General features: G+C 43.9%; 2 protein-coding genes across 4 annotated transcripts in view; both read left to right on the forward strand.

Moving 5' to 3' along the window:
- Positions 1 to 4,529, forward strand: part of LOC113657249 (E3 ubiquitin-protein ligase TRIM62) — a 35,877-nt gene extending 31,348 nt beyond the window's left edge. For both annotated transcript variants that reach the window (XM_027168918.2, XM_027168919.2), the window contains one exon: positions 561 to 4,529. In XM_027168918.2, coding sequence (XP_027024719.1) covers positions 561 to 1,111 — 551 coding nt within the window. In that variant the 3' untranslated portion in view covers positions 1,112 to 4,529. The remainder of the gene's footprint in view (positions 1 to 560) is intronic.
- Positions 4,530 to 6,075: 1,546 nt separating this feature from the next.
- Positions 6,076 to 8,320, forward strand: part of znf362a (zinc finger protein 362a) — a 29,865-nt gene continuing 27,620 nt past the window's right edge. For both annotated transcript variants that reach the window (XM_027168921.2, XM_027168920.2), the window contains exon 1: positions 6,076 to 6,107. In XM_027168921.2, coding sequence (XP_027024722.1) covers positions 6,091 to 6,107 — 17 coding nt within the window. In that variant the 5' untranslated portion in view covers positions 6,076 to 6,090. The remainder of the gene's footprint in view (positions 6,108 to 8,320) is intronic.

The raw sequence follows: 8,320 nt of genomic DNA on the forward strand, positions 1-8,320 counted from the left end.
TCTCTCTCTCTCTCTCTCTCTCTCTCTCTCTCTCTCTCTCTCTCTCTCTCTGTGTGTGTCACTGTGTGTGCGCTTGGAATTTGAAGATGGAATGAGAGAGTTAGAGTTTGTCAGATGAAAGCAGTCACGGTGAGGCGGTCGTGAGTGTGGTGGAGTGGAGGTGGGCGCTGTGAGTAAAAATGTTTCTGCTTAGAGCTGGGTGGAGGAGCTGTATCAGCACTTATGAGTGAAGATGGTGATCTCCCCCCTCCCCTCTCCCTCTCTCCCTCTCTCGCTCTCTTTCCCTAGCAGCCAGGGAAAGAGCAACTAATTTTTGTTTAAATTAGGGACGGCAGAGTGATGATGGACGTAGGTGAAGGGGAAAAGGATTTTAAAGCTGCCGTCTATATAGATGGAAACTTTAGTTCTAGATTATAATAATAATAATAATAATAATAATAATAATAATAATAATATATGCAATCGAATATTTGGCTAAGGTCCTTGGGTCATTCAAAATAATTCAGAAAGCAAAGTATTTAACAATCTTTTTCGTTTTGTATTTTTTCCCTACGCTCCAGTGCCTGCCGCTTTGACCCTGGACCCACTGACAGCGCACCAGAGGCTGATTCTGTCTGACGACTGCACCATAGTGGCGTACGGTAACCTGCACCCACAGCCTCTGCAGGACTCACCACGCCGCTTTGATGTCGAGGTGTCTGTACTGGGGGCAGAGGGCTTCTGCTCAGGAGTGCACTACTGGGAGGTGATGGTCTCGGAGAAGACCCAGTGGATGATCGGCGTCGCCAACGAGACGGTCAGCCGCAAGGGCAGCATCCAGATCAGCCCGAGCCGTGGCTTCTACTGCATCGTCATGCATGACGGCAACCAGTACAGCGCCTGCACCGAGCCCTGGACCCGCCTCAATGTCAAGAGCAAGCTGGAGAAAGTGGGTGTGTACCTAGACTACCCCAAAGGCCTGCTAGTCTTCTACAACGCCGACGACATGTCCTGGCTCTACACGTACCGAGAGAAGTTCCCAGCCAAGCTGTTCCCGTACTTCAGCCCCGGACAGAGTCACGCTAACGGAAAGAACGTGCAGCCGTTACGGATCAACACCGTGCGACTATAAGCCGCCCTTCTGATTCAACCTGAAGTCTTCAACAGACCAGTAGTGTTTGGTTTTTGTTGTTTTGGTGCTTTATTTTTAAGTTCTGGCTCAGAACACCAGACGCGCTTTACAGCACCGTGACCTCGAATATTTTACAGTTCCAGTTTTCAGCAGTGCGGTGCATCGGGAAACGGCCGGGGGAATGCGTATACTTTCTGATGCGACGTTTCCTCTGTGGGCTTTTTGTACATTCAGTATTTCTGGTCATTTGTAATCGTGCCGTGGCTCTCTCGCTCTCCCAGCTGCTTCACACACACACACACACACACACACACACACACACACACACACACACACACACACACACACGCGCGCGCGCTCCGACTCATATCCTGTCAGCCTCCAGAGGCCAAGTGCGCACTCTCAGCCCTCTTCTGCTTGGAGAGAGGGAGAGAGCACATGAGAGAGAGGGAGAGAGAGAGAGAACAAGCGAGTGTGAGTGAGAGATGGAGAGAGCGAGGGAGAGCACTTCTGTTGTGTATCGGAGCTCAAAATGTGAAGAAGTGTTGCTTTTTATTCCTTGTGCAGTCATTTCTGTCATGTTCTGTGGAATGTCCTGTACTCAAGACCACTATTCTTTTCTCTTCTTTATTTTATCTTCTTCATTTCCCTGTGATTAATGAGATAAGATTGTGTGTGTGTGTGTGTGTGTGTGTGTGTGTGTGTGTGTGTGTGTGTGTGTGTGTTTTTAAGGATTTATTCTCTACCGTTCACCCCTGTGATGAGGTAATGAGAATGGCACGTCTTCTGCTGCTCAGGTGACCTTTATCCACGTCTGCGGTCTTTGCAGTCGGCCAGCGGTAATTGCGGTGTCCGGGGGGGTGGGGGCATGTGTGAGTTTGAGTCTGTCTCTAACACTCGTGTTTTATGTCCTGTTTGAGATTCAGGACACAGCAGGTAGAACGAAGTCGCGTCACCTGGGCATTAAGTAAAGAATCATCAGAGAAGCATCAGAGTTAGTGCTACAACACAGAGCGAAATATTTTGCACACGCCAAAGTGTTTTATTTCTCTTATACCACAGCCAGCGATAACAACTCAACAATTTAATGTCGGGGAAACGTTCGTTATAGCGGCTGTTAACAGTTCACTTCACCAGCATCTCATTTTTCTCTTTCTTCAGGTTTAGAAAAAAATGAGAAAGGAAAATAATGATAATAATAATAATAATAATAATAACCCAGTTTTTTTAATGTTACAGAAAGATCACAATTTTCTGTTCTCTGAAGACTTTCCTGTGGCGTGCATTCAAAAAAATAAAAAATAAATAAATCACCATATCGACGGTTTTATTTTCCAATGAATTTTTGCTATATTGCAGTTTTTTCGTGAAGCTCTTCCTCTATACAAGTCCGTGTGACCGAGCTGTTACTATAGAAATCTTAACCACTCAAAAGGCTGCGGTATAAAACACGCCACGTCCTGGCGCACCGTCGGCGATCGAGTGACTCCGAGCACTTCTTGTCCCGTTCACGTCGTTTAAAACGTTTACTTCTAACGTTCCTTTATTCCGAGCCATGCTTTTATTTTCCTGGACGTCCGACCGAGACGGACGGTGTGTCGAAACAAGCAAGGGCTGTTACCGTGTCGGACCATCTGTCACCTCGAGCACGTTTAAGAGGCAGAAATGGTGCCGAGGCGGTCGCTTGATTTACACAAATTCAAACTCGATCCATTCCATGTGTATATTTATATTAAAAAAAAAAAAGGGCCAAACATTTTAATTTCTATTGTTCATGTAAATAATTAATGTTTTGTTTTTTTTTTCTCTTGTGGTGTGTTGAGTGACGTCAGAGCTCATAGAGTCTTACATGAAAGCGCTTCGTTCCTCGTTCCTTCGTCCTGAACCGTCGTCCTCGCTACTACGGAGTAAACGTTCGCTACGGCGAAATCCTCGGGGTTTATAAACCCCGCCTTCTTTTGTGTTAACGCTTCAGGGAGACTTTACAATTTCTTTTTTTTTTTATTTGTGGCTTTGTTCCCACAGCAGCAATATAACCACTTCCACATATGTAACAGGAACTAAAAGTAAACGTGCTCTGGAGTCGATCATCTGACTTTGTGATGTTTAAAACGAGGCTTTCATGCAAAACTTTCACACAGTGCCACGTGAACCAAACGAAAGCCAAATATCATGGAGTCTGACCGGAGAAAGAAACGGAGACGCTCCTGAATATCACGTACTGCTTAATACTACAATTTATAAACAGTCGCTCTGCAATTTTCCGTCCTTTCACTTTTCCCTTTTTAACCATTTCTTGAGCAAAAGCACAAAACTCACTTTAAACTCTAAACTATTATCTCCTTAGATTAAATTTCTTCTTCTTCTTTTTTATTTATATTTATGACGTGAGGACTCCAGGATCGACATAAAGACGACATAAAACACAGATACGGTCACGGATCCACGAGCGATTGGTTTGAACGAACGGGGCTTCGGTTTTTGTCTACCGGGATTCGATTGGCTTGTAAAAAGTACCCCACACTAGCATGCACTCCATTTTACGACCATGGATGACGAAGGACATCCACCCAACCGCATAAGTATTGGCACCCCGGTTAAAAATGAAGCCATGATTAAAACGCCAATGCTGTCGTTTGTGCTACAATTATAGACAGATTCAACAGAACAACCAATAACTCTAAGGTACACTAACAACCCCACCCACACACCCCACACACACCCATGTTGATGCCCTCTATAGTTATCGGTTGTTCTTTTCTTTGTCCCGCCTACAATTCTATCATAAATTAAAAATATTCCAGAATCTGTCGCCGCACGTTAGTGGAAAGTTCCATGTCCAGGACAAGATTTGTACAAACCGCTGACCAAGACCGCGAGTCGAGAGGATTTAAATAGATCTAAATACGTTTCTTTGACACTAACGAGCATTAAGTTTTGGCACCATCTGTGCCGATGAAGACCAAATGTAAGTTTTTGCCACGCTCTTTTTATTTTAATTCCTTGTTCTATGTATTTTGTATCTTGTATCTCCGAACACTTGGGTTATTTATGTGTGTATGTGTGTGTGTGTGTGTGTGTGTTTGCTCTATTTGTGTTGAAAGGTTTGGTGTAGCACTGAGCATTATGGGATGTATAATTCAGCACATGTGGAGCAGCTGTGTGTACAGTACATTAGGGCTTCGTATGTCGGTGCTCGTTACTCAGGCCGTGAGGTCGGGTGGGTTTTTTTTGGGAAGCGTGTGAGATATCATTCATTTAACAATGTTTACTCTGATGATGATGAACGTGACGAACGTGTGTCCGGATGACTGACGCTTTGCACCCGTCGTTGTGTAAACGCACCGTGGTATGATCTCGCTGCTGGACCTTCATGGAAAAAATGTTTTACTCTACGAATAAAGATCGGTGAAACCAGCGACGTGTCGTCTCGTGTCCTTTATTTACCGCCGTCCCGAAGACGTTTGTGTTTTTTTTTTAATTGCACCTCATTAGCTTCTCCAGCATTGTGTGATGCTAACCTGGTTTCTGGCTTCTCGTTCTCCGTCCAACGTCCTCCACGTCAGACAAATCGATCCGTCTTGCATTTTTAATGGAATCATGGGAGAGAATTTCCAACATGGGAGAGAAACAGCGAGCCAAACTCCGGATGCCGTGTATCAGGAGATCTCCGGTATCACAAATAATACCGTCGTATGGAAACACATTGACCTCTTAAAGTGTTTCCGAGTTATTGCCTTAAATCTACACAACTGTTTTGACATCATACCTCGTGTGTGTATATATAGCAAAGCTTTCCTAAAATACTAAGACGTTATTAAACGATGTCCGGCTGTGTGTGAAAGTTTACACCCTTTATTGTTTCTGGGGAAGAAAAGACAACTTCATGGCTGTAAACGTCTTAAATTTCAACTTGATGGTTATCAAATTTATTTGCTTATTGTGTGTGAAATTCTACGATCCGGCTTCAGTGGAAATCCCACCAGCTTTTCACACACACACACACACACACTGGAGTGATGGAGTGAACGTGATGTTGTGTTATTGACATTTTGCCAGATCAACATCTACACCTTGTAATTATAAAAGCTATTATCATCATATTATGTGTGTGTGTTTGTGTGTGTGTGAGTGGTGAGAAGAAATGTGTTTACGTAGCGTTTACAGAAGGAGTCTCCAGTGTCAGCGCTTTGTACCCGTCAGAGGTGAAGCCGAGTCTGTGCTTTCTCATAGTGAGGCTGACGATGGAAGACCCGTTCCCATTCGTCTTAAACAATGTTAAACGGATCTATAAATTGATTCTAAAGTACTGAGTTCGATTAATTAAACGACAAAGAGGAATAAAACGCAGCAGGACGTGGAGTCACGATAGAGTGATTTCTTTCTGTGTGGTAACAGTGACTCAGGATCATCGCGCCACCTGGTTGCTAATTACCGTCGCGTGTCGGCGCAACACAGGGTGTTTTATTAGCTCATTACCGAACGTTCTTCCTCCACACGGCTCCGTTATCGCCTTAATGTGATGCAAATGCTGCAGTCGCTATAAATATTCATCCCCGACTCTAAGCTGCAGGAATCCTATTTGTTGCACTTAATGTCGCTTTAATGTGATGTACGTGTGCCTGCGTTCTCTCTTTGTGTGCGTGTTGGTGCACTGACTTTATTCCTATGTGTCTCTGAAGCTCCTGCAGGTTGTGTTTGTCTGCACAGGCCTGAATTCTTTGGCAGGTTCAAGTCTTATGCTGTCAGATTAGCATTCGCCCTCGGGCTTCCTAGAGAAAGGAACGTAGAAATCGGTTTGCTGAACCTCCGGTGCGGCTTAGAAGACGAAAAAAAAAAAGGGTAGTAGTTTTGAGTGTTGCTTAATCTGTGTTACTCTACAGCTTGTGTTACAGCGTGTGAATGAAGAGGAAATTTCACAACACAGTGCCTGGAGACGTCTGGTGGCGCAAACTGGAACTGCAGGACTCGCGTGGACGATGTTCTGCACTAGAAAGTAAGATTAAAATTTAAACGATGAAAAATTACTTCAAGTCTTAAGCAAGGTTATTGCTTTATAACGTCAGACTGCGTCCGAGGTTCAGGATTAACGTGCTGACTTATCGGAGTTTGAACGTCGTTTGTAAGGGGGTGCCAATATTTTTGCACCACTCGCAGAAATCAGCATGGATTTGTTTAAACGAATCTAAAGACTCGTGTACAGTCTATTAACTATTATTTGTTTGTGTCATTGACCCAAATCGTTTGTTTGTAATATTTTTCCGGCGTTTTATTTTTTTTTGTGCACCGCATGCGATGACGCTTCGTTTCTCTGATGAAAGACGGCAGTGTTTGAACAGTTCGCTGTACAAACACGACGACAGAGAGAGGAAAAGAAAGAAAGCCAGCTGGATTCCTGAGAGCAGCGAGAGAACGAGGCAAACAGCCTGTGGTAAACGTTTGATGTATTATTTTCACGGCGTGCCTGCTTCAGCACGTCTTTTCTCTTCTCTCGATCACACACGGGCGTTTTCCTGCGTCTCACCTTCACCACACAGGAACGCCAACTCCAGAAAGGAGTCAAAGGTTTTTCCTTTCATCCGGCTTCTGAGCTCTGTTGCGGCGGCGAGACGGACACAAAGAACCCAAAATAACCGAGTACGGTTTTGGTGTCGGAATATCACATTATACGCATGCTGTTCGGTGCAAAAGTTTGTGCCCCCATGTTGTTTCTGGGTGGGCGTAAAAGAGCTCCGTACCTGTTTTATCTACAATACAAAACAATAATAAGACTTTCACAAAGTTAAACGTAAACAGAATGAAGTCTTAAAAATGATTCACATTTAACATCAGAAGTTAAAAAAAAAAAAAACAGCGGCTAATATCAATGTACAGATTTTTTTTGTATTAATTGTGTTACATGTGATCATGTAGGATCTAAAGATTTGATAATGTGACAAATATCCTGACATACATCATGTTCGAGATCTCACAGCACACTGTATTTGTTTTTTTTTGTTTTTTTTCCTTTTTCTGGACACCGATAGCTTGAGCATCAACTGAAGTCGATACATAGTCGAAATCAAATGCTATCTGATGACGAACAAACTACTGAGATTTACAACGTGCTTCACACAGCAACGAAGTATCATTCATTCATTCATTCATTCATTCATCTTCTACCGCTTATCCGAACTTCTCGGGTCACGGGGAGCCTGTGCCTATCTCAGGCGTCATCGGGCATCGAGGCAGGATACACCCTGGACGGAGTGCCAACCCATCACAGGGCACACGCACACACTCATTCACTCACACACACACACACTACGGACAATTTTCCAGAGATGCCAATCAACCTACCATGCATGTCTTTGGACCGGGGGAGGAAACCGGAGTACCCGGAGGAAACCCCCGAGGCACGGGGAGAACATGCAAACTCCACACACACAAGGTGGAGGCGGGAATCGAACCCCCGACCCTGGAGGTGTGAGGATTAAATACATTTCCAGTTAAATGTGAGATTGCATCATTAGCATTCGGAGACGGTTTGAACATATTTACATAATTTAGCAGACATTTTCTCATTTTTATACAACTGAGGGTTAAGGGTCTTGCTCAGGGGCCCAGCAGTGGCAGCTTGGTGGACGTAGGAATCAAACTCGCACCCTTTCGATTGGTAGTCCAACACCTTAACCACCAGGCTACTACATCCATATCTACAGTTTTTTTTCCTTGTTAATCTGATTATCTGGCTGGATTCTGAGTTCTGTTGTCAGACTGTAAGTGTTCAAATATTGTTGTAGTCACAGCACACAGTCTGACAGGTTTTACTTCGTCTGTTTGTATGCACGTTATTAGTGTTTAGAGCATTTATTTATTAATTTATACATGTCTGATTCTCAGTAATTTCCTCAGAAATGTCCACGCCTTACTAAAGTATGTCGTCTTCGGGTTATAAAGCGAGAGGTGATTAAAAGCAAGTACAGATTTCCAAGAAAAAATTGAACGTCCTTATTTTGTTTTTCCAGTAAGAGCTCTAAAAGGTTCAGGCATCGTGTGTGTGTGTGTGTGTGTGTATGCATGCTTTTATAAACAGGCAGCTGTGTTCAGCACAATAACTGCATCCCAGTTAATTAGCCGTCGGTCTGCTTTCAACGCTGGTAAATCACAAACGCATCAAACCTGCTGTCTAAAATGTGTCGGTTCTACGACGTATCGAATCCTCGATTT

Source organism: Tachysurus fulvidraco, chromosome 2, assembly GCF_022655615.1.
Source record: "Tachysurus fulvidraco isolate hzauxx_2018 chromosome 2, HZAU_PFXX_2.0, whole genome shotgun sequence".
Lineage (NCBI taxonomy): Eukaryota > Metazoa > Chordata > Actinopteri > Siluriformes > Bagridae > Tachysurus > Tachysurus fulvidraco.